General features: G+C 42.1%; 1 protein-coding gene across 4 annotated transcripts in view; it reads left to right on the top strand.

Moving 5' to 3' along the window:
• The window catches only part of LCP1 (lymphocyte cytosolic protein 1), a 47,707-nt gene extending 21,371 nt beyond the window's left edge, over nt 1-26,336 (top strand). For 3 of the 4 annotated variants that reach the window (XM_064408756.1, XM_064408753.1, XM_064408755.1), the window contains exons 2-17: nt 5,769-5,858; nt 7,746-7,897; nt 8,594-8,723; nt 9,665-9,797; nt 10,398-10,479; nt 12,544-12,709; nt 15,742-15,884; nt 17,549-17,575; nt 17,920-18,015; nt 18,492-18,687; nt 18,858-18,936; nt 19,133-19,247; nt 20,091-20,224; nt 21,216-21,339; nt 23,392-23,516; nt 24,897-26,336. In XM_064408756.1, the coding sequence (XP_064264826.1) occupies nt 5,792-5,858; nt 7,746-7,897; nt 8,594-8,723; nt 9,665-9,797; nt 10,398-10,479; nt 12,544-12,709; nt 15,742-15,884; nt 17,549-17,575; nt 17,920-18,015; nt 18,492-18,687; nt 18,858-18,936; nt 19,133-19,247; nt 20,091-20,224; nt 21,216-21,339; nt 23,392-23,516; nt 24,897-25,029 (1,902 nt within the window). In that variant the 5' untranslated portion in view covers nt 5,769-5,791 and the 3' untranslated portion in view covers nt 25,030-26,336. The remainder of the gene's footprint in view (nt 1-5,768; nt 5,859-7,745; nt 7,898-8,593; nt 8,724-9,664; nt 9,798-10,397; nt 10,480-12,543; nt 12,710-15,741; nt 15,885-17,548; nt 17,576-17,919; nt 18,016-18,491; nt 18,688-18,857; nt 18,937-19,132; nt 19,248-20,090; nt 20,225-21,215; nt 21,340-23,391; nt 23,517-24,896) is intronic. The other variant, XM_064408754.1, reaches the window with a different exon arrangement.
• Nucleotides 26,337-26,672: the final 336 nt, after the last annotated feature.

Raw genomic sequence — 26,672 nt, 5'->3', positions numbered from 1 at the left:
CTAACTGGCATGCAGTTCCAAATGTGTTTGCGTTTGCTGATATTGTCAGCCACGATGAGCGCCTGCCTGAGTAACTCAGCAGCCTGGAAGAGAGATAGGAACTCTAGTTTTCATCTTACATCATGAGCAGAAAAAAAGCTGTCACAAAAAAAAAAATCCATTCAGTCTGCCTGGAAGCTGTGACACGAAACAAGAATAAAGGGCATTGATGGGATTGTTTGTTTGTCTAAGAAGGCTGGATACCCCTGAGCTATCACTGCAAATGATCACTGGCAGCTCACTTTCATTTAGCATTAAAGCTAAAAATTATCCTATTTTGCTGTGGGTGCAGTATGATCACCCTGCTGGTGCAGGGATGTAAGTACATTATTTTGATCAGAACTGTAAGAGAACAAACAGCTAATAATACATATGTAGGAGAAAAGCATGATAGTAGCATATATGCTGAGATTGCAGTTTAATTGAGAGATTAACTACTCTGGATTATGCTAAAGAACATGTTTGGCTGATCGTCTACAAGATAGCTTTGCCTGCTACATTTTTGTTGAAGGTTTTTGCTGATGGGCACAAGATGAAACTTTCAAATTGAGGAACTTCTAGGCCACACTGCTGTCATTTTGTAGCACTGCTTCTTCTATCAACTGTATAATTCACCTTTTTCTCACCCTTTAGTAGCAATGAAAATGGCAAAAACTTGTCTCCAGAAGGAAAGATTCGGAACCTAACTCAAAAATCTTCTCTTGTCTCCTCCTCAGCCCTCCACATTGTAGGAAATCAGCTGAGACAAATAATTTGACATAAATGCATATAGATTTATGGACTTATGTGTGGTATCTTATGAGAGAAAGATGAAGGAAAACATTTCTGGGGAGGAATATGCTATCAGGGATATTCTGAAGAGTGACCAGGAATAGGCAGGTATGCAAAGGGGCAATAAACATGGGACAAATATTGAATATGTTCAAGATGGTCTTGTTTTCCCTTGTATGTTCTGGCCTTCAGGAGGCTTCAGATCTGTCACAAGAGTTTCTGCACAAGTCTAAGGACTCTTCTCTCAATCCTCCCTGCTGATGGCATGATCCAGGGCAGGCTGTACCTCGGGGGAGGATTGCTGGGGCTGCCTCCTTGATGTCAGCTGGGAGGAAAAGTCTAATGCAGAAGAGAGCTGGGGAAGTATTCCCCAGCCCTTACAGAAAGCTGGACGTTGGAAATTGAATTTGTGAGTGAGATAAGAGGGAAAAAAGGAGCTAGAGCTCTGAGCTCTGGCAAAGTGAAAAGCAGAGTTTTGTTTGTGCAGGGGGACAGTCTCACACTGCCCCATGAAACTCTGACAGCTGTGTTTTGCAACACAGATTATTTCATCACTTTCAGAAAAAAATAAGCAAGTTTGAAGGGAAGATAGCAGGAAATTTATATATGCCAGGGAACATATGTCACTCTTCAACAGAAAAATTATCATATAATTAGCAAAGTACTAGTGCATGAACAAAGCAAAGCCCTGATGGTAGAAAGGGGGTAAATTTTGGTAGTGTCTTTGACTTTTTTGACACCAAATTCACAGTTAAGTTGGTCCTGACTAAATATGTTTGTGAAAGGCAGTGCTGGCCCATGAAATGGGCTTTTTTGTTTTGAGGAAAGGTACAAGTTTATGTTTATAGATAAAGTGCCATTTCCCATCTTCAAGGTTTTCATTGCCTTGCTTGCAACAAAGCTTAAACACCAGTGCAGTGGAGAGAAGTATCAAACAAGGTAACCATTTAATACAAGTCTTGGAAACCTTGAGGTTTTAATGGCTTTGCCATTTATTATTTATAGTGCTTGGTGGGTGTGCACTTTGCCAAGCAATGCATAACCAGGCAGCTCCTCTGAGGATGGCTTCAAAATCGAAAAGAAAATGAAAGAACATCAATATCCCTGTGTTTCAATTTAGCAATTATGTTCAGGTTTTAAGATTATTTTAGTTCTTCCTATATATTCCAGTCTAAAAATAGTTTGTTATTAGATCTCTTAAAACATCAGTGTGGTTATAGGTTCTTCTGAGGATAAGGTCAAATAAAAGGAAACTTTAGGGCATGGCTGTGATGTATTGGTTTGGAAATGATGGCAGGGAAGGGAGTGCTTTGCTAGAGGCTCTTTTGGTACCAGTTTGCTTGTATTCTCAGCAGCTTAGGTGAGAACCTCTTCCCTTTTTTACACCAGCTGGTAACTCAGCAGTCTTCTGAGGAGGAAAGAGGGTATTTGCACAACTTTATGTTTTGCTTTTGCAATAGTGGGTTTATGCTGCTTGCCAAACTAGCAAGAAGTGTTGCTTCCAGGCAGTGTTGTAATCCGGATGTCCTGAAGCCATCTGAATCTCAGACTGTCTCAGGGAGTTTTCTATTTTCCTTCTGAATGTTTATTACCTTCCATTTATTTCTTGTTGGCAGTTCCACTGCCTTTCTTGCTCTGCCCCAGGGAGGTGTCTTCCCCCCTCAGTATCCTGCCTCAGCATCTAAGCACGTGCTGACTTTCACCTTTTCTCCCTGAGACACTTTGGCTCTTTCACTGATCTTCCATCACACCAAGTTCAAGATCCTTCCTCCCAGCTGCTCCTGATCTTCAATATCTCGTCTGTGCTGACAGCTGAGCTGTTTGTGTTCAGTCTGTACCAAACTCCCCTCTGGCTTGCCAAACCTCTCCCCTGCCCAGCTTTCCTCTTTGCTTCTGGCCATACATCACTTTGCTCAAAGCCATTGCCTGGCTCTCACCAGCTGGTTTTCCCTTTGCTCCTTCCTCAGATGGCTCCTCAACACATGTTCCCTCCAAAGGAGCTCTTTCAACTTGTTCACATTGCTCATCATCATTGCTCATCCACATATTCTCCTTTGCTCTTATATCATCCTCTCATTTTTTCTCTGCCTGCTCATACTGATTTTGCAAACATTTTGGAGTGAAGCAGTGCACTCTGTGCTTAGAATGCCTTGTGAGTTATGAGTAATTGGATTATTCACCCAGGACTGTAGGATGCTCTCTTGATGGGATGCCCTTCAGTTTGCATGGGGGATGGTGAAGTGCTGAAAGAGGTTAAACCCCAGAAGCAAATGCCTCTGCTCTTGGCTGGTTAAATCAGTAAAAAATATTGGGCCTGACTCTCCCACTACTATTCAGAAGCATTTTACACCTCTGTGGGCCTATTATATTATCATTTTATGATCTAAGCAAAATAAGAATTTTAAATATTAAAAGGTATTTAAAATGGCTTTTTAGAGTGTATTATTTTTTAATACCTTTTAAAAGGTATTTAAAGTGGCTTTTTAAAAGGAGATTTTCTCTTTTTTTTTTTTTTTTTTTCTCTTTTTTTTTTTTTTCCAGTGTGTTGCTAAGGCTTTGGAGTTTTACTCACTTGATTTCCTTTTGTTTTGTTTTTCCTGCTTGAACAATTTAAAAAATGACAGCAATTTTTGGTTGGGAATAACTCTGAAGCCTTTAATCTGAAAATTCTGGTGCCTTTCTGAATCTCACTGTTGTGAAACCACAGTGGGGTATTAATCAGCAACACCCAGTGGATTTAGATACTGGAACTGACAGGCTGAAGTCCAGAGGTGCTGAGGGTGAAACTGTAGGAGAAGCTCCATTGTGTGTTGGAGCAGGCAGTGACCATCCTCCTGTCACCTGAGGACAGCCACCCCTCAGGTGATGGAGGACCAGTCCTTGTTCTTGCTGTGCACCTGAGATGAATCTGATTGCTCAGCTAAGTGCAGTTACCTTCACAGCAGTGGATAAAACTGATCTAAGGAAATCAAAAGGGCTCATTACAGCAAAGCCCTTCATCCTATTATTACTATAAATGTCCACATATGTAAACATGTGTACTACTAATAGGATTCTCTGAATTTAACAGATTACTTAATTACATACCAGAAGTCATAACTTCTTATGCAATCTGGAAGAGGCCGTTTTATGCTGGTGATACTTTTTTCTCAAGGTTACTTTGCACGAGTAATGTTATAGGCAAAAACCTGTAGTGTTTCCTACCTCTTAAGCCTGGAACAGTTTTCATGCTATTAAAAGTTGTGTTGCGAATTATATTGCTTGATCAAGTGACTGGACTAGAAGGAATGACCTTGCAGTGGAATGTGGATTTTCTGGCTGGTAGTGTAAGATTTTCATGTGTACAGGTGCATTTTAGTTAAACCACAATTTGTAAAAACACACAGCAGGCAACAGAAGAAGATTGGCAGTGAGGAATCAGAGGCAGGAAAGATACCAGGAAGACTGGGTGAAGACTATGGAACTAATTTGACCCTAACATACATAACCCACAATGCTAGTGGATCATACGGGTTTTTGAAGGTGATCCTTGAATGTATGATGGTTAGAACCAACTGCAAGAGCCATGGCATTAGGGATTCTGCTGCACTTCTCTATTTATCATGGTTGGAGTGAATGAACAGATTTTTTTATTGCTGTCTTCATCCTAAAACCACAGTGATTAGGCAGGAAAAGGGTGCATGATACTACTGAAAGGCAGCAGAGAAGAAGTTATCCACATGAGCTGCTTTTGGGCTATTTCAAAGCCATGTCCATAGTGGTTTTCACAGACACAAGGAATCAATGCATCAGTTCTGCAAAGCATTTTGACTCTGAAGCCCAGATAGGCTGTACATAACTCTGTGTTTTTACAGAGGGCTATTGCAAATCTAGGTTGTTGGGGTTTTTTTTTAATTATGAAGTGTGAATTTTAGTTTGGGAATGGTACATTTCTGATTTTTTCCCTTCATTTGATTACTGTATCTACAGCAACCACAACCACAGGATCAACTCAGGTTTCCATTCTATTCTATTTAAATAGTTGTTTGGTTAATTAATACTTAAAGAGACATAGGACACTATAGTAATTCTCACAAATATAGAATAATAGATAGTCTGTCTCCTGAACAGTTTCCTCATGAATATATGCAAGGGACAGTAGGTGCATGAAAAAGCAGATGGGGATAATGTGGATCTTCTGGCAGTGTATTTAATGATGCCATAAAACAAAGAGAACTTTCCCTTTCTGGTTATTAAGGAAAGTGCCTGTAAAGTGAAAGTCTAATCCTTGCTCTTGTTTTGTATCTTTGATGAGAGAAAAGGCAGGAAAACTCCTTCTGGCCACACATTCCTAAAGCCACCCAGCCTCAGGCACTAACTAAGGTGCCTTGGGAGGACAATCCTTAAACTCCCCACATATCCAGGGAGAGAAGTAGCTGACTTTTGGGAAGCCAGACCTGGTGCTCTGAGCGCCTTGTGAAGGAGCTTCTCTCAATCCCTCCACCTTGTAAGGGTGAGCAGCCTCCTCATTAGCTACCTAAAGGTAAGTGGTACAAATGTCCCCTGAGGTTCTGGCTCCAGCCCAGAGCCCCGAGGCTGCTTCTCTGCCAGCACTGCCAAAGAAAGGACTGGATAATTGTGTTTCCAAGGGGGAATTACAAGAACCAGCACCATTTAGTCCACGTTCTCCATGAGAAATGAAAGTCAGCAGAGGTAGAATTTAATTCCAGTGAAATTAGTATAAATAAAACTGTTGTAATTTTGAGCAGGGCCTGGCAAATCAACAGGAGGGACATGGAATTGTATCTCATCTACACAGGATTTTATCCCTTCACTTGATTTCAGGTTACAGAGAGGAGCTGGGTTTTCAGCTATGGCAACCTGCTCCAAAACTTTGAAACCCAAGTGAAAACCTCTCTGTTTCATCACAATTGCAAACTCATAAAGCAGCAAATGAAACAACTGTCTTGCTCTTGCAGACCTGCCACTCACAGAAGCAAGGATGGCATCGACAGCACACTTCTCCGAGGAGGAGTTGGCAGAGCTCCGGGAGGCCTTCAGCAAAGTTGGTGAGTGCAGCCAAGAGCAAAGGCACTGCTGAAGTGTCAACCTGTGGCTAGCTCTTTTCTCATGGTCTGGCTGACCAGCAGTGAGGAAAAGGAGCTTGCTCCAGCACTGCTCTGTTCTGTCACATCAGCCACAGGAAGCCCTTTTCCTGCCACTGCAGGCCCCCCAGATGAAACCACATCAGCTCACTGCAGAGCACTGGCCTCTTACACAGTGGGGGCTGGGGCTCCAGCAGGGTTTACAAAAAAACTTGAAAGCTGTACAGCAAACCATGTTGGAAATATTCTCAAGTGTTTTCCCAAGAATATTGTTTATCCACAACAAATTATTTGGAAGGCAAAAAGGTTTTATTTTAATGTAAATTGATTATTCCCTATGGAAAAGAAGAGTGTGGAGAGGACAAATATGCAGATGGATAAAAAATTTGAAATCCCTTCACAATGACCTTTCAAGCCCTTTCTACTGTGTGTTTTCTTTCCAAACCTTTAGACATCTCGTCTGATTTGTCTCCTTTAAAGTCACACAGACCCATCACTGTCTACCCAAATTCTAAGAAAAGGAATTTGTTCTTCTCACAGCTCACTGAACTCCTATCAGCCTCGCTGGGTGATGCCCTCATCAGCTGTCCTTGCTGATGCAGGAGGTGGTTGGTTGATTGCTGAGCACACAGTAGTCTAGCCTGGCAATCTTAAAAATCAGGTCCCTGTGAGTGCCCTGTACACCCAATGCCCTGACAAGGCAAATTACAGAATCCCAGCATGGTTTGGCTTGGAAGGGACCTTAAAGATTTTCTATTCCTACTCCATGGCCATGGCAGGGACACCTTCCAGTAGATCTGGTTGCCCCCCCAAAGGCTGGAAGGAAGCTGTCATTCCTCTCCCAGACATTCCCTCTCCAAGTCCAGACCCTTGTGTTGAATGCCATGGTGAGATGGATAGGACACTCTTTGTAATCTGTGTTAATCCGTGCTACTGATGCTGAGAGCTCAGTGTCTTTTTGCAGCATGCAACAAGTGACCCAAATTGCAACTTCCTATGCAGGAAGTCAGCACACACTGCTTTGAAATCACCTCTGGGGAAAAGAACTCTGCAGCAAAAGAAAGACACAGATACTTAAAAGCCAAATATAAATAACCATATTTATATATACATATATATATACCATATAACTATATATACATTTATCTGTGTCATAACTACAGTGTTTTAACAGAAAGTCTCCACGTGATAAACTCAGTTTGCTTTTTTTATCTGTGGAGTTTTTCACTAAGTGGAGAATAAAGGACTATGAACTTGTATTGGTGATCCTCTAATCAAATACTACCCTGTATTGGTGATCTTCTCTACTAAATACTTGCAGGAAGCTCAGAAGGAGTATTCATGTTAGCATTATCACAGAGAAACACAGAAGTTTTTATTTTGAGGATGACCATATGCCATTTCAGCCTATTTCTGATATTATTAAATCCAGAAAACAGGCCAAAATCACAAATCATAGATAAGTGCATATGTGCATTGTATCAACTTTATTTTCTTTAGCTGTTCTGTGGAGAGGATGCTTCCTCTATAGATCACATTTGTCAGTGTGTAAACCTTGGAATGGCAATTATATCCATTTAAACCTAGCTTTAATGGTTTAATAATGTTTAATGAATTTATTTGTCTAAACATATAAATTCACCACTGTGAGGAATTTTTTTTGCCTTAAAAAGTGATTGTAATTATTTCTTGGGTGTGAATAACACTAAAGCAATTGAAAATGCCAAATTTCAAGACAACAGATCTTTGTATATAACGTACCTTCCCTTGGGTTAAATACAAACAGCCTTTATGTGCAGAAAATGCCACTGGGCTGATGTAGAATGTAAAAGTTTGCTTTAATCTTTGCAGACATCAGCGGGAACGGCTTCATCGATACCAATGATTTAACAGAGGTGTTGAAGGCTGCCAATCTCCCTCTCCCAGGATACAAAGCCAGAGAGCTCATTCAGAGTCTGACAGCCACGGGGAATGGCAGGATCAGTTTTGATGAATTTATTTCAGTAAGTAAGATGTTATTTATTTCAGTCACTCAAGGTGATCCCCAGGGCACAGCAGAGGCACAAGCACAGGGTCTCATGGGCACCTCATTAATCCAATGAGTCTCCTCACTGGAAAAGTTGAAAGCAGAAAATAACCAAACTAGAAATTCTGCAATTAACTGGGACAAATTATGTGAATACAGCTGCTCACTGCATAAATGTCATATTTTCAGTTTGGTTGATGAACCAAGATATAGTTTTTCAGTTATACTCTGCAAAAAAATGATGTTCTGGCTAGATGATTACAAAAGGTGTAAGCAGATCGAAACGGAAAACTTTACGGGGCGTTTTTTAATCAAAAAACTTCTTTTTCTGGTCTGAACTGGGCCAAAAGCAAATGCTAAAATAGTGGGATTTCCCTCGGGATGGAGAAGTAGGTTTTTACTTGCTCTTTCTTCAAACCCAAACTGCTGTGCTCCAAAGCAACATTTTTATTACTTACCTGATCTTTGTTCCCTGATTTGAAAGCATAAAAGCTGAGTTTAATCCTTTTATACTCAGCAGATACACAGATTGTACCCAGAAACCCACTGAAAATACTCAAGCTGCCCTTCCCTATTTATCAAGCAGAGAGAATGTGTCTCCTGGCCCAAGAGATCACTGTTTTAGCTTGGTTTCATTCTCCAAAATTCTAAAATCCTCTCTCATGCTTGAAAGATTTTCCAAGACCTGAAGAGTGATGATGTTGCCAAGTCATTCCGGAAGCAAATCAACAAGAAGGAGGGGATCTGTGCCATCGGTGGGACGTCGGAGCAGTCCAGTGCTGGCACACAACACTCCTACTCAGGTAGGTGCAGCTGCCCACCCTGACAGCAGCTGCCCACTGCTGTCCCTGCTCACCAGGGAGGCAAGGCACAGCTTCCCCACTGCTGGGAACCCATTTCCCTGCACATTTCAGCAGGCACTCATTCTGTAAATTCCCCTTGCATCCTGATAGTTCCTGACTTTTTCCCATGGAGGGCACAACTCCATCAGGGCTTTTCTCCCAGCCTGTTTCTCCAAGCTGAAAGTTGGTTGTTTTTGTTACCTCCTGGGCACAGCCCACTCTGAAGCAGTTCCGTGGGGAGGAGGTCCTACCCTTGGCAATCTTCTGCAGGGACAAGAGTGGGGGACTGACTCTCTCTGGAGAACAGGGGATGCTTCCAAGGGCTCCATCCACCTTCATCCCACAGGGCCCCTCCTCTGAGCTACTGGGAGCCATGCGAGCTGCTGCTGGTACAGGAGAGCTGTGCTTCAGGCCTGCTGAGCTACAGGCACATCTGCCCATTACCCTCTGAATGCTCTTTGTCAGGCTTTTCTAGATATTCCACATGAAGAGGGTGTAATGTACAATACAGAATTGTTTGAAATTCTGTAGGATTTCTGTTTAGCAGAGTGGTGCAACAATCCATTCAAATTACTGTGAAAGCACAAATTACCCCTTGCAGAGCTCAACATCTGCACCACACATCTGAACCACATGGACTTCATTACCAGTCTCTGTAATATGCTTGATCTCATGACCCTGGCAACCCCAGTGAGTGGGAAGGGGTATTGAAGGAGTATTGACCAGCTCGAGCCCATTGCTGTCCTCAGCTCCTTTGCTTGTCTCCTGAGAGGTCTTCCATGTGGGGTTTTGTTCATCAGTCACACCAATGGGAAAGGCTCCCCAGGAGTTCTGCCTTTGTCACTAAAATGATGGCAGAGGCCCTGCACAGCAAACTGATGGATTTGACGTTGTGTCCACAGAGGAAGAAAAATATGCCTTTGTCAACTGGATTAACAAAGCCCTTGAGAAGGACCCTGACTGCAAGCACGTGGTGCCAATGAATCCAGAAACAGATGACCTCTTCCAGGCAGTCGGTGACGGCATAGTGCTTTGGTAAATGATACCTTTCCTTCTCACAAACGGGAACCATGAGTCTGCAAAAACTCACATTTCTGTTTAAACACAACCTGCTGAATTCACATTAAGCTCAGGAGCGTTTGCAGACTCAGGGCCTTGATAATACTTGGGTTTTTGTGCTTCTTTTATCTTCAGAAATATAAAGCATATTTCATGCTTAATGAGAATTTTTCCTTGCCTCTGGACAACAACAGTTAGATGAAGTAGGTGAAATTTGAGGAGCTGCTTGGTTTTATTTTTGCCCAAGGAGTTCTAGTGTTTCACACAAAACGGCACAAAACAGTGAGCGCTTCCACAGACATTTTCTGCACAATAAACTTCTCACACAACTTCACCTTGTGGCATTCTTGGTCTCACACCTAAGTACAATCTGTATGTAGCCCAAAAGTATTGCTTAAGTATTGAGTGCGTGCCTCTGTGTATATATATAGAAGCAGAGGGTGATAATCTATTTTTGTTAAGCAACTCTCCAGCTCTTAGACTTGTCCTGCAATGTAAAAACCAAAGCTATACTTGTATTTTGTGCACACATAGCTTAGTATATTTCTTGTAATTTTTTTTTTCTTTTATTTCCAGTAAGATGATCAACTTTTCTGTGCCAGATACCATTGATGAGAGAACAATCAACAAAAAGAAACTCACACCCTTCACAATACAGGTACCTAAACACAACAGAGTTCTTTGCTTTTTCCCTTAGGATGCTTTTGTGTAATCACTTAGAGAAAAGACTGGTTCTGCCCAACACAGTCAGGCCAAGCTGTTTGTGGCACAGTGAGATGCTCATGTCCATGTCATAAAAAAACAAAGACTTATATTTACATTTCTTTCCAAACATATGAGCAACCTGACTAACCAAACACAACAAATAATGTTCACCAGATCAGAGCTTTAGATGCTTTTGTGGTAGATGGCATATGAATGCCAAAGCACAGAGATAATACAGTGACCAACTACAGTTGGAGTAGCTCTCAGAAGGCTGAATCTCTCTTTTAAGGCATGACAATGGACCTGAGCTCACAACTGCTGTTGTTGCATTCTGATGTCCTCACCAAAATATTAGCTGTGACCCTAGGTGTGCCAGTGCAACATGCCCGAAACCAGACCATTGCTGTTGCATGCCTTTTACAAGCCAGTATTTCACCTTGAATACTAAATCCCTCCTTTATTTCTATCACATGGACATGTATATGATTTTTAAAATGGACAAAAGGGTATTAATTTTCGCTACTTAAAGTTTGTTGTGTTTCTCACACAGCAGTCTGTAGAGAGATATGTTTATATGAGCAACATCTATGTACCTGGTACTGAGTATAAATAGATATATGGAATAGATATGAACCTAACCCAGTTTAGCCCTTAGCTACTCTGATTTGATGGAACATTAGCCAGACTCAAGTAAGCTCAGGAGCCATTAAATTGGATTTTTATGCTGTATACCTCATTTTTCAGTTCTAATCGTTTTGGTCAGCAGCATAACTTAATGATGCAGCTCAGATCAATCCCTGTCACATGTAGACATGATTTGATCAATACAGCTTCCACTTTAACTTAACCCTTTTACACCTGTCTGGTTGAGAAAAGGCAATTAATTTGAAATGGTCCAATTTTTCTAGCTTATGAGAATTTACACTATGTCTGTCTCTGCATTTTGTATCTAATCAGATCTCCCTGTCATGACAGCAGTGCTGAAATTAATGTGAAAAACTGCAAATCTGTGTGATAAATTATGTTTTCCAGGCTTCTCTGCCTGCCTTATTTGCACTCTGTTTACAAAGCCACCTTTTTGCGTAGCATAGACCTGAGGATCAGATTTTCTTATTCTCTTTATTTTAAATGGTCAGGAAATGGCAAAGGAACATAATGTTCTTGAAACATCACTTTTATTTCTGCCTGTCACTGTCAATCACTGAATCCCTCAGCTTTCTCTGCACACTCCCAAACCAGGAGTCCATACTCCAAAGTTCAAAAAGAAAATGTCCAGTTATTACCAGTTCTGACCTTGGCTGAACTGCAAGGCTAAAAACTCATCAGGTTTATTCATACTGATTCCTAGGACAGCGTGCTCTTTGCAAACACTGCCAGCTAGCAGCTTACTTGTACCTTAGGTATCAGGGCTTTTGCGGAGTGCTTAGGGAGAGGCGAGCCTGGAATATCAGCCAGTTGGTGGGGTTGTAGCTCCTTTCCTCCTCCACATGTGCAGGACTGAGCAGAGCAGAGTTTGCCCCATGCTGAAGCTACGACTGTACTGGAGCATGAGCTCGAGCATTAGCCTTAGGGAGAGCCTGGCCTTGGTAACCAGGATTGAGCCAGGACATCACTGTGAATGTAGATGTATGCTCTGAGCTGCAGTGCCTTGTGACGTGACATTTGCCACCTCTGCCAAAAGAGGTCCTTTCTGTCTTTGTGTTGAGGCCCAGAATCTGCCTGTAAACCCCAGCAGACTCTGCATTACCCAGCCCCCTGTGGCCAGACATGTATCCTGGGCTGCATCAAACGAACTGTGGCCAGCAGGTCAAGGGAGGTGGTTCTGTCCTTGTATTCCACCCTGGTGAGCACCCAGAGCACCCACCTGGAGCACTGCCTCAGGAAAGACATGGTTCTGTGTGCTTAAATGCATTTACAGTGAAGCTGCCTACAGATTTCACTCGTTTTGGCTATGCTCCCTTCCTGTAGCCTCAGCTCTGAAGTTCTGCCTCATTCAAAAGTTCTCATCTTTCCCTAGGAAAATCTGAACCTGGCCCTGAACTCTGCTTCAGCCATTGGGTGCCATGTTGTTAACATTGGAGCTGAAGACTTAAAAGAAGGGAAACCTTACCTGGTTCTGGGTCTTTTATGGCAAGTCATCAAAATTGGACTCTTTGCCGACATAGAGATCAGCAGGAATGAAGGTATGTATGGCCCTTCCTTTCAGTGCTCCACTGTTATCACTGCAGACTCTTTAGGATAAAACTCTTAAAAAAATCCCTGGATTTTAATTTTTTTTTTCTTCAAGTATTTCTTGTCTGTTTTCTTGACTGGTCTAATTTTCCCTGCTTTTCACAAGATTCATCACTCAGAAGTCCAAGGCTTTCTGTAGAGTTGTGTGTTCAGAACCTTTTCATGCTCACTGGGTTAGGAATGGTGGTCTGCATCCAAGTATATTGGTGTATTGGTGCTAAATCTGGGATAAACAAATCTGCATTCAAGAAGCCTGGCTCCTTCTTGCTTTTGATTGTCAAACACCTTTCTTTGTGAAATCATAATTATGGAATCATAGAATAATTTAGGCTGGAAGGAACCTGGGGAGGTGCACCTTGGAGATCTGACTCAGCCATCCCGCTACCTGCTTTCAGCAGTACAACATCTTAAGCATAACATCTTAATGTAGATGAGGTAGCTCAGGGCCTTTTTCTGTGTTTTCTGGGCAGCCTGTTCCAGAGCCCAACCACTCTTGCTCTGAATTTTTTTTTCTATTTGGAATCTAGCTGGAATTTCCCTTCTGGCACCTTGTGTCCACAGCTCCTCATCCTTTTCCTGTGCGTACTGGAAAAATGCAGATCTGACCCCTCTATAATGGTTGAAGACAATACTTGCTCCCCTCTCAAACCTCTTTCCAGGCTAAACAATCCCATTTTTCTCATCCTCTTCTCTTATATCACAAACTTCCATCCAAACATTTTTGTGTCCTTCCACTAAACTTGCTTCAGTTTGTCAATGTCTCTTTTGTACTGGGGAGCCAGAAACTGGACACAGCATTCCAGGCGTGTCTCACCAATACCAAAATTCTCCATGAAATATCTTCATCATGAAGTGCTGTGGGTGTACCTGCATTCTACACAGCACTTCATCTTGCTGCATGTTCCCCATGCCTCTGGATAGTCCCTTACCCAACAGTGACACTTCTTTCCTCCAGTTTCTGTGCAGGTGTTACCTTCATTGCCTCACCCCTTTCACATTTATGTCCCTTTCATTGCTAGAGCCCCCAGTTCCCATTCCTTTGTAGGTAGCCTTGCCCTGACTATTTGCTATTTTTTTCCTTTCTGGTATTTTCTCCTTCTCATCTAAGACTTCATCTAAGGCTAGACAAGCCAAGAAAATTCTGGGGTTTTTTTCAGGTTCTCTCTTTCCCTCATAGCCTTTCTCTGCAGCTAAACTCCCCTTTCATGAATATGGGACCCTGTATTTCCAAAGAGCTTTCATGAGCACGCGATATAAAGACAGTAATACATCCCAACTTCTCTGGGAATTACCTGGGATGCACTTAATATCATGTTGGATTTTCCCCATGTCATATCAAATGGTGGCTCAGAGTAGCTTGGAAGACATCTAATCCACTCAGGTTCTCATCCTTCGTTCATATAAGCTTTTAGCTAATAGCAGTTATTCATATTAATTCCCCAGTGAATGTCTTTGAACATGGCAGTATTAAATTGCATTCCATTTTTATTACTGTCATCTAGTTCATTCTGTCTGATTTCCTGATCGTCCTCTGTATTGACTATGCCACCTATTGACTATCATCTTCACATTTTTAGCATGTTGCAAGAATTTTTGCCAAGATAACTGATGCAAAAAAGAAGGAGAAAACATGAATCCAAAAATCAATCCACAATCAACTCCACAAGAATCCTTCTTCCTGCCTTCTGGCAGTGTCAACACTGTTCTCTTCATAAAATCCTCTGTCTAGTTTCAAATGCTTCTATTATCCCCCTCTGGTCCAGTTTAACCCCATTGCACCCTATATCAAATTATCTGTGTAACTCCAGTTATGGTCTGTCTCCACTGTTTCCTTTATGTAGCCAATCCATAATTCTTTTGAGGTCTGACAAAAGATACTGGAAGAAAATCAGAGCAATGTAACCCACTCTCCTTTTTTTACCACATTAATAATTATTTTCCTTGTTATTTCTTCTTTTCAAAACTAGTTCTAAAGCCTTTCATGGTCCAAGGTTTCAAGGGTCAATCCTCCCATTCTGCCTGTTCCTCCTCCTATGAACATAATATCAATTTTTCTATATAAATAGGGTATCTCCTCAATTGACAGATGAATTAGCCCTACTGGCCCACAAGCCCATGAGGTCATGTGCAAGTAGTCCAGAATGCCTGTGCGGATCCAGCTTCAGTATGAAGGTCACTGAGATTTCTTTCATCTAAGCTGCAAAAAGCCTGTGCTCATATTTTCATTCCAAGCTTGCTCCTGTGCTCAGCACCACTGCATCCAGCTCTGCACTTCTCAGCACAGGAAAGACTTGGACCTGTTGGAGTGGGTCCAGAGGAAGGCCACAGAAAGGCTCAGGGTGCTGGGGCACTCCTGTGAAGATGGGCTGAGAGAGCTGAGATTGTTCAGCCTGTAGAAGAGAAGGTTCCAGGGAGACCTTTCTGGAGCCTTCCAGCACCTGAAGGGGCTTATGAGAAAGATGACGACAAAATTTTCAGCAAGGCCTATTGAAGTAGCAAAAAGGGTAATGGTTTTAAACAAAAGAGGGTAGATTTAGACTGGAGGAAGGAATTTTTTGCAATGAAGGTGGTGAAACACTGGCAGAGGTTTCCCAGAGAGGTGGTATATGCCCCATTCCTGAAAACATTCAAAGTCATGTCAAATGGGGCTCTGAGAAAACGGATTTAATTGAAGATGTCCCTGCTCATTGCAGGGAGAGTTGAGAGTCCCTTAGCTCATGGGCAGTTCTTAGACCACACTGAAATTGTCTTCCAGTAGGATATGATTCACTACTAGATACACAAATTACAACCTTGTACTAATTTTATTGATGAGACCCTTTTTCTGTTTACATCCTCTGTCATGCTAACCCAGCTTGAATTTTGGCAACATTTTGGTAACTCACATTTAGAAAATAGGGTAGAAAAATGAAAAGAGAGAAAACAGTTATACGTTTTCTTCAACAAGTATTCACATAATTATTTTTTTTTTTTTCCTGCTTAGCCTTGATTGCTCTTCTGAGAGAAGGAGAGAGCCTGGAGGATCTGATGAAATTGTCTCCAGAGGACCTGCTGTTGAGATGGGCAAACTATCACCTGGAAAATGCAGGATGCAACAAAGTCAACAACTTCAGCTCAGACATCAAGGTATGAGAAATACTGACCAACAAAAGCAAAACAGCAGCTCTACACCCAAATTCCTGCCCTCCACACAGGGACTGTGCACTGAAACACTCCAAGTAGCTGAGACTGCTCTGTCAAGCACATGGAGCTGGGTACATAAAATGCTTTCTTTGGGGTTTATCTTTGCACTAAGTAGTATTCCTCCTTTTCCTCCTCACCTCCCAGTTATCACTGCCAGCTCCTGCACACCAGACACATGGGAAAGGAATGGCTGCTGGCTCTGGACAGGGCATATGGACACTGTATTTTCAGTTCCTTGCCTCTATTGCTCACCTTCTTTCCAAATCTCCCTAAATTACTCTTGACCTGACTTTTGTTTGGAAAAGCCTGGACCTTACTCAAACAGGTAGAGAAAGATGATTGGACATTTCCAATTCCCCCACTTGATCTTTCCTTCACCTAGGCTATGTGCTTCTCTGTCCCCACATTTGCTATAGCCCTGAATGCAGTTTTCTGTGAGTTTTTGTTCACTGGGACTATTGAAAATACTACAGCTAGACAGAAAGACACTTGCATGGGTGGGTCTATAGCCTGGGCCACATTATTTCATATACTCAGGACCTCTTGGGCTTGTGGGTGCAGATTTCAGCAGAGCTTTCTCTTTAAGGACTTCATTGTTCCCAGACAGATGTAGCTGAACCTCAGTGGTGCCCACTGATGAATTTCAGACACTGAAACCCAGTGTGAGGCCCAGACAGCATCCCAGATCTGTAGAGGGTGTGTAAGGGAGGGTATCTGAGCTGGCTTACAAGAAAGCCAGGGGTTGGCCAGCACACCAACCTCACCAGCCACGACCAGACTTGCCTGCTCCCAGAACAGCATGGGAAAAATCTGGCTCCCGAGATACCTGGTCTTAGGCTTCACTAGGGACTGAAGCATAAGCACAAGCATTTAATTGAAATACAGGAAAAAAAAAAAACATCAGGGAAGGCAACAGGAGGGGTAGAGAGTCACATTTAATAATACAATTTTTATTGTAACAGATTTTTTATTGTAACCCAATTACAATGGCTGGGTGGAGGTGACTTGAGAATATCCATGAAAAGGGAAGGGAATGGAGTCGTTCCCATCTTTCTGTGTGCTGGCCAAAAAGACTGTGGTTCAACTGATTAAATACTACCTACAGCTGAAAACTGAATCACAATTCCGGTGTTTACAGTTGGCAAAAAAGGCACACATTTACAAGATTTCAGTGTTTACAGATATTCTCTGTCTCCCCACCTCACTTCTCTTGTAAATAACCACTTCCTAGGTATGGTGCACAGTAATGCAGATGTAAAATATTTAAAATAACTCAGGTAGTCTGCTTTATAATTTGGGGTTAGTTAGTCAAATCTCTAGACATTAATATGTAGCTTTATTTTCAGTTCTTTGAGCTGTTTTTGAAGTGAGTTAATATTTTCCATGTGTGGAAGCAGTGTTGTATTTTACAAAAAATTAAAGACACAACATGATAAATCCTTGTCTTGTTCCTGCCCTTTTGCCTGAAAAATGCTGATACTGTTGTCAGTGTTAACTTTCGTCCTTGAAAATTGTGCTTTCTCTTCCACAACTGTTCCAGCCTTGCTTTGATATCCTCTTTAAACATCTGCTTTCTCCTTCTGCATTTTCTTTTATTAAATCCTCAGCAACCTGACTTCTACAGCATTATAAAGGTACGCATTTTCTTACCTCTAATTTTATGTTCAGATTAAGTAAATTCTGATATCTTTTTGTTGTTGCTGCCCTTTCTGTAAGCTCCACGCACAGCATTTTTGTCTCATGTGTTGGGCATTCTCCAGCACATATATATTGGCTCAGGGAAAAAATAGATCTGGCAAACACAGCATAAAGTAGGAATTGTTAAGTGCTTCCAGCTTAATTAATTTAATTATGTAGCCCAATGATCGATGTAATAAAAATGAAGCATGCAGGCACATTGTTCAGGGGAGCACTGGCAAGCAAAGGGCTGAGCTTTAGATGTAATTTTTCTTCCCTTTAATTTCTCTGTCTGTCACAGGACTCAAGAGCTTATTACCATTTGCTGAACCAAGTTGCCCCCAAGGGAGATGAAGAAGGCATTCCAGCTATTACTATTGACATGTCAGGATTAAGGGTAAGATGAGATAAGTTTGGAGTAAATGCCGATATTTTCTGTCCATTACTTGCATTCCTGGCCAACACAGGGCTGTGCTGGGATGTCAGAACTAGCAAATTCATTCTTGCATTGCCACACGATCTTGTAAATCAGAAATCAAAGCCTCCAAAGAATTAAATTATGTGTTTGGATTTTTTGTTAGATAGTGACTCTGAAACGTCAGCAACCATTTAATCACGCTGATAAACTACTAGCATGTAACAAGTGTATTTAAATACATTTATCTGTGAACTTCATCATGGAATATGGCTGTAAAAGCAATATGGTTAGGTGCTTGAATCGTAGGCAAAGCCCATTTGAAAATACAGACTTGCCATTAGTAAAAGTGGGAAAGGGACTAACTACAAATCCACCAAGGAGCTGCTTTAGCAGCTGGATCCCCTCAAGGAGACCCAGGCAGGGCGGGTGAGGCTGATGTCCATCTGTGCCGGCAGGAGAAGGACGACGTGCAGCGAGCCGAGTGCATGCTGCAGCAGGCCGAGCGCCTCGGCTGCCGCCAGTTCGTCACCGCCACCGACGTCGTCCGCGGCAACCCCAAGCTCAATCTGGCCTTCATCGCCAACTTGTTCAACAAATACCCTGCCCTGCATAAGCCAGAGAACCAGGACATCGACTGGGGCTCCATTGAAGGTCAGGAAAATGCAAATACCTCACGGTGCACCGTGATACTTCCCACGCGTCTCCTTCTGTTCGTGGTTCAGTGCGCTGTAAATTCAGTTAGGGTTTCTTCCCAAAACACTTACATTACTGAAGTGTGGTGTTCTGCAGGCCTTGATTGATTGATGTGTCTGTTGTTTTAGGTGAGACAAGGGAAGAAAGGACGTTTAGGAACTGGATGAATTCCCTCGGCGTTAATCCACGTGTCAATCACTTGTACAGGTAAGATGATTACACTCCCTTCAGATGATAAACACAGCCAGCCAGTTGTTTGCAAGAACATATAAACTTCTGGAACCTATAAGAATATATGCTGCTTTGTGTTTCCCAGGAAACTAAGTTTACTTCTGCTAATATTTGAATCGTGTTTCTTTCCTCTGTTTTTTGGACGATGATTTTTTGTTGTTGTTGTTTCCAGTGACCTGTCAGATGCCTTGGTTATCTTCCAACTCTATGAAAAGATCAAAGTGCCAGTAGACTGGAACAGGGTGAACAAACCACCATATCCTAAACTGGGTGGCAACATGAAGAAGGTACAAAAAGCTAGAATAGCTCCAGTAGTGATGCCTTATCCTCAGTGAATGCCTAAATAATTTCAAACAGCAATGTGGGTATTCATGTTGCTCTCCAGTCCCAAAGAGAGCACCTTAAATGATTTTTGTGCTTAGTCAGTGGATAATTTTTCATTCTGAAAAAGAAATATACATTAGACTCACTCTCTCTGTTGACAGGTGTAAAATATCTGTTAAGTAAAAAGACTTGACAACTTTTGTATCAGCATTTAGCAACTGTATTTGCAGATCCCTTTTGCTACTGCTTTAGGCACTGATTGTAATGCATCTGGACCGTGAGATGCATGGCACCAGCTTAATTGCAGCTGTCTGGATCTCTGCCCTCCACATCAAATGAAGACAGTGATGATAAGCATTCTTGATCAGATGCATCAAGAACCGATCACACAGTTGCTGCTAAATGCAAAGCTTTCTCCCAACTATCTGGATGAGTAATTGCATCCAGTTAGACCAGAGCAATCAACCAATCTAAAATATTGGCTGGGACATTAATCCTTTGTCTCAGTGCAATGCCATCATGCTGGAAGTACCCATGAGCCATACGCTTTTATTTTCCAGGATAATCTGTTTTTCAGGCCCTGATAATGAAGTGTAGCATTTTCTTCTATGTTAAATGTTCAGAATGGTATTTTCGGGATGGATCTGCCTACTGGTAGTCAATCAGCTGTTTTATCACAGAACCCCAATGTTCCCGTTTGCCCAGGAGGATCTGGGCTGAGTGATCCAAAGAATTTTAAGTAACAGTGTCTTGTTTTCTTTCTTTTTTTTTTCATTTTCCTATATTTTTGACCTTGCCATTAACAGCTTGAAAACTGCAACTATGCAGTGGAACTGGGAAAGAATCAAGCCAAATTTTCCCTCGTTGGCATTGCTGGGCAAGACCTGAATGAAGGAAACCGTACGCTCACGCTGGCCTTGATCTGGCAGTTGATGAGAAGGTGGGTCAGGCAGCCACGAGCCTCAGAGCATTTTGGTGTGCTCAGTTTGCATTGCAGTCCTTTCCTGGTGCTCTCACTGAGGAGGCTGCACAGGCTACAGCCTTCTCACTCCTCTGTTTGCAGTTCAGTGCCAGGGCACAGTGACCTTCTGCTCACTCCTACTTAAGGATGTGATCAGAGCACAGCTTGTGGGCAAGGCCATTACAGTCAGCTCATGCAGAAGATTATTATTGTCACTATCTGCATAGCAAGAAGAAATAAATGTTTATTGCATAGAAGAGAGGAAAAGAAGTTAAAAGGTCTCTGTATCAGGAAATGACAGTGTCCCAGAAACAAGTTTTGTAAGCTGCTCCCTGAATGGGCGTAACTAAGTACCTCTCCCCAGTTTTATATAATTCTCTATGTGTGTACGTTTCTGTGTTTAAGACTGCCATAACTGAAAGTAAAGAGCCTCAGTAGTTAGGAACTGAATACAAACTGAATTCAGACCACAAAGAAAGATATAGGTTTATCAGTAAGGTAGTTAAAATAGGGATGAGGTGATTACTTACCCTAAATTTGGGATATCCTTCCAAGGTGTATGCTATATAAGCAAAATACTCCAGGCTTGTTTTTAAAAACTCCAGCAGTTTCAGACTGCTGAAGGTCAGTCTTAGGTGAGCAGAAGGATTCCCTTCTATCTCTAAAATCAGTGATTATTTTTTAAGCACTATGAGGATGAGTAATTTACAATGAGATACATTGAGAAGAATTCCAGGAATTTTAAGTAACCAAAACTTTTAACATTCCCCAAAAAGTGATTAAGGAACTAGGGATGAATTAAATCCCTTAGACTAATAACTGTGTTATAATATAAATCATATGCACTGTGGGTGTGTGTGAGGCAGAGGAATGTCAGATCATTGGGATGATCCCAGACAAGCTGTGCACATAGAGGACAGTTCTGAGGTTACAGCAGACTTTGAGCAAATATCCTGGCTTCCCTCTTAAGGTACACCCTGAATATCCTTGAAGACATTGGTGGTGGAGAGAAGGTCAATGATGAAATCATTGTCAGCTGGGTAAATGAAACACTCACTGCAGCTGGGAAGGATTCAACCATCTCCAGTTTCAAGGTACAGGATTTTCAGAAGTCTCTGCTCAGGAATCTCTTATTCAGAATGCTTGTTTGTATAATATAGAGATGTGTGTATGCATATACACACACTACATTGTGATATAACTCACTACTTAGCTTGATTATTTTTTCATTCCTTTTTAAAAGCTTGTTCAAACACACAGGTTTTATTCAAGGGTTATTGTGAAAAAGTAATAGAAATATGACATGAACACTACAGGAAACACCTTGAATTCCAGTTTGGCTTGGGAAATCAAAGGATGGAGACAGGAATGATGACTGGAATTAAGAAAGAACTGCTGTGCTGTTGGTTATGAATCAACGGCAATTACAAGTGGCAGTATTAAAATGAACAATAGCAATAACCTGTTAGTACCACCCAGGGGTACCTTGCCCTGTTTTGCAAGGTACCATACAAAGACAGAAATGGACCAGTTCTAGAGTGTTTCCAATTCTGCTAACACATCTATGACACTTCCCAAGCTAAGGAACACTCAGTGGATATAAATCAGCAGTTTGTACCAGGCGAGAACAGATCCATCAAACTTCATGTAATGAGTTCAGGAATCACACAGCTGGTCCCTCTCCCCCCTCCCATCAGTAGATCTCATTCAGTGTCATCTCCCCGCAGGAAGCAAATGTACTAGCCCTGCACCCCATCTTTTGCCTTAATGACTTTGTATTCTGTGACAAGGTGACCTGCTTCTTGGATGAGGGAAAGGCTGTGGATGTTGTCTACCTGGATTTTAATGAAGCCTTTGACACTGTTTACCACAACATTCTCCTGGAGAAACTGGCTGCACATAGCTTGGACAGTTGCACTCTGCTGGGTAAAAACAGGATGGCCAGGCCCAGAGAGTGGTGGTGAACAGAGTTACATCCAGCTGGCAGCCTGTCACCGGTGGTGCCCCTAGGGCTCAGTTTTGGGGCCATTTAACATCTTTATTGATGGTCTGGACCAGCGCAGATCAAGTGCATCCTCAGTCAGTTTGCAGATGACACCAAGCTGGGTGGGAATGTCAATCTGCTGAAAGGCAAGAAGGCTCTGCAGAGGGATCTGGGCAGGCTGGATTGATGGACCAAAACTAGTTGTATGAGGTTCAATGAGGCCAAGTGCTGGGCCCTGCACTTGAATCCCAACAACCCCGGCAGTACTACAGGCTTGGGAAAGAGTGGCTGGAAATCTGCCCAGTAAGAAAGTACCTGGGAGTGCTGGTCAACAGTGGCTGAACATGAGCCAGGGTGTGCCCAAGTAGCCAAGAAGGCCAGTGGCATCCTGGTCTGGATCAGCAACAGTGTGGCCAGCAGGAGCAGGGCAGTGACTGCAGCCCTGTACTCAGCCACACCTCAGACCCTGTGTCCAGTTCTGGGCCCCTCACTATGAGAAGTCACAGAGATGCTGGAGCATGTCTAAAAGGCACCAAAGCTGAGAAATGCTCCAGAGCCTAAATCCTGTGAGGAGCAGCTGAGAGAGCTGGGGGTGTTTATCCTGAAGAAAAGGCTCGGGGGAGATCTTATCACTCTCTACAACTTCCTGAAAGGAGGGTGTAGCCAGGTGGGGGTCAGTCTCTTCTCCCAGGTAACAGGTGATAGGAAAAGAGGAAATGATCTTGAGTTTGCAAATGGCCAGGAAAGGTTTAGATTGAATATTAGGGGAAGTTTCTTCCCTCAAAGGGTTGTCAAGCCCTGGAACAGGCTGTCTAGCAAAGTAAGTCACCATTCCTGGAGGATTTAAAAAATGTGTAGATGTGGTGCATAGGAACATGATTTAGTGGTGGACTGGGAAGTGCTAGATTAAGGGTAGACTTGATCATAAAAATCTTTTCCAACCTGAACAGTTCTATGATGTTTCATCCCTTGGGCAAAAAGAAAAATAAACCCTTGAAAGAGTTCTTAGTCTGCCTCAGAAAAAAAAATATTCTAAGCAGTCCTTTGTGAAGATCTAAATGGTATTCGACTGAACTGTCCATTGCTCTTGAGTCTAGACTCTGGCTTTTTGGGAGGTCTGTCATCCTGTTCTTGCATTTAATTTTCTCTTTCATCTATGCAGGATAGCAAAATCAGCACCAGCATGCCAGTCCTGGATCTCATTGATGCCATTCAACCAGGGTCAATCAAGTATGACCTCTTGAAAACAGAGGACCTGAATGATGAGGAGAAACTAAATAATGCTAAGTATGTTTCTGCCAAGTGGCACTTAGCATGAGTTGCCTGCTTAGGCTGGTCTAGATCTGTCTTTAAAAACTACTCTGCTGTCATTTTCATCTGGCACAGCCTCATGTGAGAAATACCACCCGAGTTAGAAGCACGAAGGCTGGGAGTTAGGTAGTAAAAAGAGTATAAATGGAAATGCAGTGTGTAATGTTGTAGTTCCTGCTTCATAAATCCCTTGAAAGGATTTAAATCACTTGGTTTCACAAGCTCCTATTTTCTCATATTAAATTTAAAATTCTTCCAGAGATCAGGGAACAATGCCAGCAAATAGTGAACAGGGATTAGTGACAGCTCTTTAGTCACCTACAGGTAGAACAAGGGCATATTTAAGAGAAAGGGGAGGACAGGATTCATGCCTGAAAAACTGCTTCTTTAGATGTGGATATTGATTTTTTTTTTCCCCTGAATGCAAAGATTTCCTAGCAGAGAGTCAATTCTGGGGGCATCTCCCTCTCCTTTCAGAGTTACACAGATCACCTCCTGGTCTGATCATCAGTTTAACTTCTTTTCTATGCGGTAACTACCAAGGAGAAAAGGATGACTGTAAAGCAATCAGAGCTGCCATTATTTTTGTAAAGACTTTCCCCACTGTTCTTTTTCCTTCCATTTCCTACCACCTGTTCTCTTTCTTTTCTTGCAATATATGTGTGCTTTTCTGTGTTCTTTATTTCTTCATTCCTCTGCTGTTCTTTTCCTCATTTCCCACCCCTGTTCCCCCATGTTCCCAATACTTCTCTGTATTTTGGGGAAAAATTCACAAATGTATGTGCTCTGAAGTGGAAAGAACCTGGGATTTTCTAGCTTTAAAAAAAATAGAGAGAAGAGACAAATTCACTGGAGAACAGCCAGTGGCTCTGGGCAGGGAGATGGGAATGTCAACTTGTACTTTCTGGGTATGACTGAAATAACTCCTCAAATGTTGATTTCCAACAATACTTATTTCCACTGGCATCAGCTTTCTGCTTCTATCCTTGCAAGTTTGTTTATGTGCAAAGTCTGACTCAGAGATTCAGAGGGAGCAAGATCATACTGGCTGGTTTTGAGGATAATCTTTTAGGGGATGGAAGATTAAATGTTTCGTACCAGGATCTGACCTGCAGTCTCCCATCCTGCAGGCAATCAGTGCTCTAACCATCAGGGAATGCAGTCTGATTTTTATTAGAAATGTAGCTCTTTATGAACCTGCCTCATACATTCCTATAGAAAAGTTTAACTTTGGTAAATCAGTAAAACCCACTCTGGCACTGATCATGTAAAACACTTAACAGGGGGAAAATTATTGCTACTGAACTAATTTCTGTCTTTATTTTCTTTTTTTTTTCTCCCACCCCTGCAATGCAGATATGCCATCTCTATGGCAAGAAAAATTGGAGCAAGAGTCTATGCCCTTCCAGAAGACCTGGTTGAAGTAAAACCCAAAATGGTCATGACAGTGTTTGCTTGCCTTATGGGAAAAGGAATGAAGAAAGTTTAAAGCACAAAAGACTTGCACTGATGCCTGTTATTCACCCTTTAGATTCCTTCAAACTGGACGCTGTTCTCTGTATCAAATAAATATGCAGGGTGCTCATGCTTTTCAGGCATGAATGTTATACATGGTTCCAGGTCATACAGAAGTTGTGTATCTACATGTATCCAGGAAATACTTTGTTGCTTGATTTCTTTGCCTTATTTTTCCATTTTGCTAGCTGTAACTATTTCATATTCCTAAACAAGTTTTCGACACTGAGGCCTAAGCATATCCTTTCATTAATGGATACCAGGGTTTTCTGTGGAGGTCATCCAGTGACAGACAGCTTTTAGGACTATGAAATGTTATACTCTGCTTCTGCCTGAAGATGCCGTCATGCTTTCCGTAGCATTTCTGCCATACTTACCTTCAGTTTGCACCTGGGATAACAAAACAGGTTTCCTCAAGCCAATGCAAGTAGTAGTGACTATTTCTGGAGAGGTAAGATGCTTTGAGGAAATTCTTGTGGAAAGAAAGAAGTGTTTGGTGTCTGTGACGTGTTGCTGGTATGTAAACTGAGCAGTACTTTTCCCTGCAAGTTATGCCTCTGCCATCCATGGCATTGCTCACAGATCACATTACTGCTCACCAAAAAACCACACTGCAGCCTGGTCCTCCAAGAACATCCAAACTCTGGAACCTTTGCAACAAACATTCTCCAAGGGATAATTCATTTTTATGTCATAATACACTTTAAAGAGATTGCAGAGCATGATAGACATGAAAGCCATGTTAAAGAAACTAAGGGAATGTACTCAGTAGCAATACAATGAGAAGTGAACAAAGGGATGCAGAATGACATATTTATGTAGACAATAAAAGTTCAGCTGTTAACTTCACAGACTTGCACTCAAGGGGCTGTTGCTCTGATTCAGGAGAGCATTTATACCTGTGCTAGCATAAGAAACACATACTAAAATGCTCCTCTGAACCCAGACTGGGATCCTCAACAGAGCTAAATCAGCTTTGCTTTGCAGCTCACAAGGCACTGTAAATTTGCCTCAGTTGAGGTCCTAGCCCTGTCTGTGGATAGTCAGTGGGATATATTTGCACTGAATCTCTTCCTTGGCATGAGACCTTTACTGGCCTTTACGTGGATTTTACTGTGGTGAAATGCAGAAGGAGGGAATTTTGCCTTAATGCAATCCCGTTGACACAGTTCTCTCCCTCTCCCCCTCCCTTTCCTCCAGCCCTTCAGAACTGCCTTAACAAAGAACCAATATTCTATGACATGTGAAGTCTCTCCAAATAAAATGTTCTATAAAGCCAAATGTGTAGTCCTTGCTTTTAGTAGTGGATGTGGTTGTTGCTGTGTGTCGTGGAGCTGAAATGGGGACAGAGGCAAAAATAATCTGTGGGCTCACTGAGAATGTGTCTTCTGCATTGTTACTGAAACCACAGATTTCAGAGAATGGAAAGAATTATTTCCTAGGCCATTTGTGAAAATGCCACTCTGAGACACTGCCAAAGATGGGATATGGTTCTGGCTGGACTTCCAGTATGATCTCCCCATTTGGTGTACTGTCCAACATCTTCTTCCTTTGCCCATAAATTTTACATCTTTAAGCATTCTGCAATGCAAATATGCTGCTTTGTTTCTGCAGGAA

This window comes from Passer domesticus, chromosome 2 (genome assembly GCF_036417665.1).
Source record: "Passer domesticus isolate bPasDom1 chromosome 2, bPasDom1.hap1, whole genome shotgun sequence".
NCBI lineage: Eukaryota > Metazoa > Chordata > Aves > Passeriformes > Passeridae > Passer > Passer domesticus.
The sequence above is the reverse complement of the archived record's forward strand: the minus strand, read 5'-3'. Positions and strand labels throughout refer to the sequence as shown.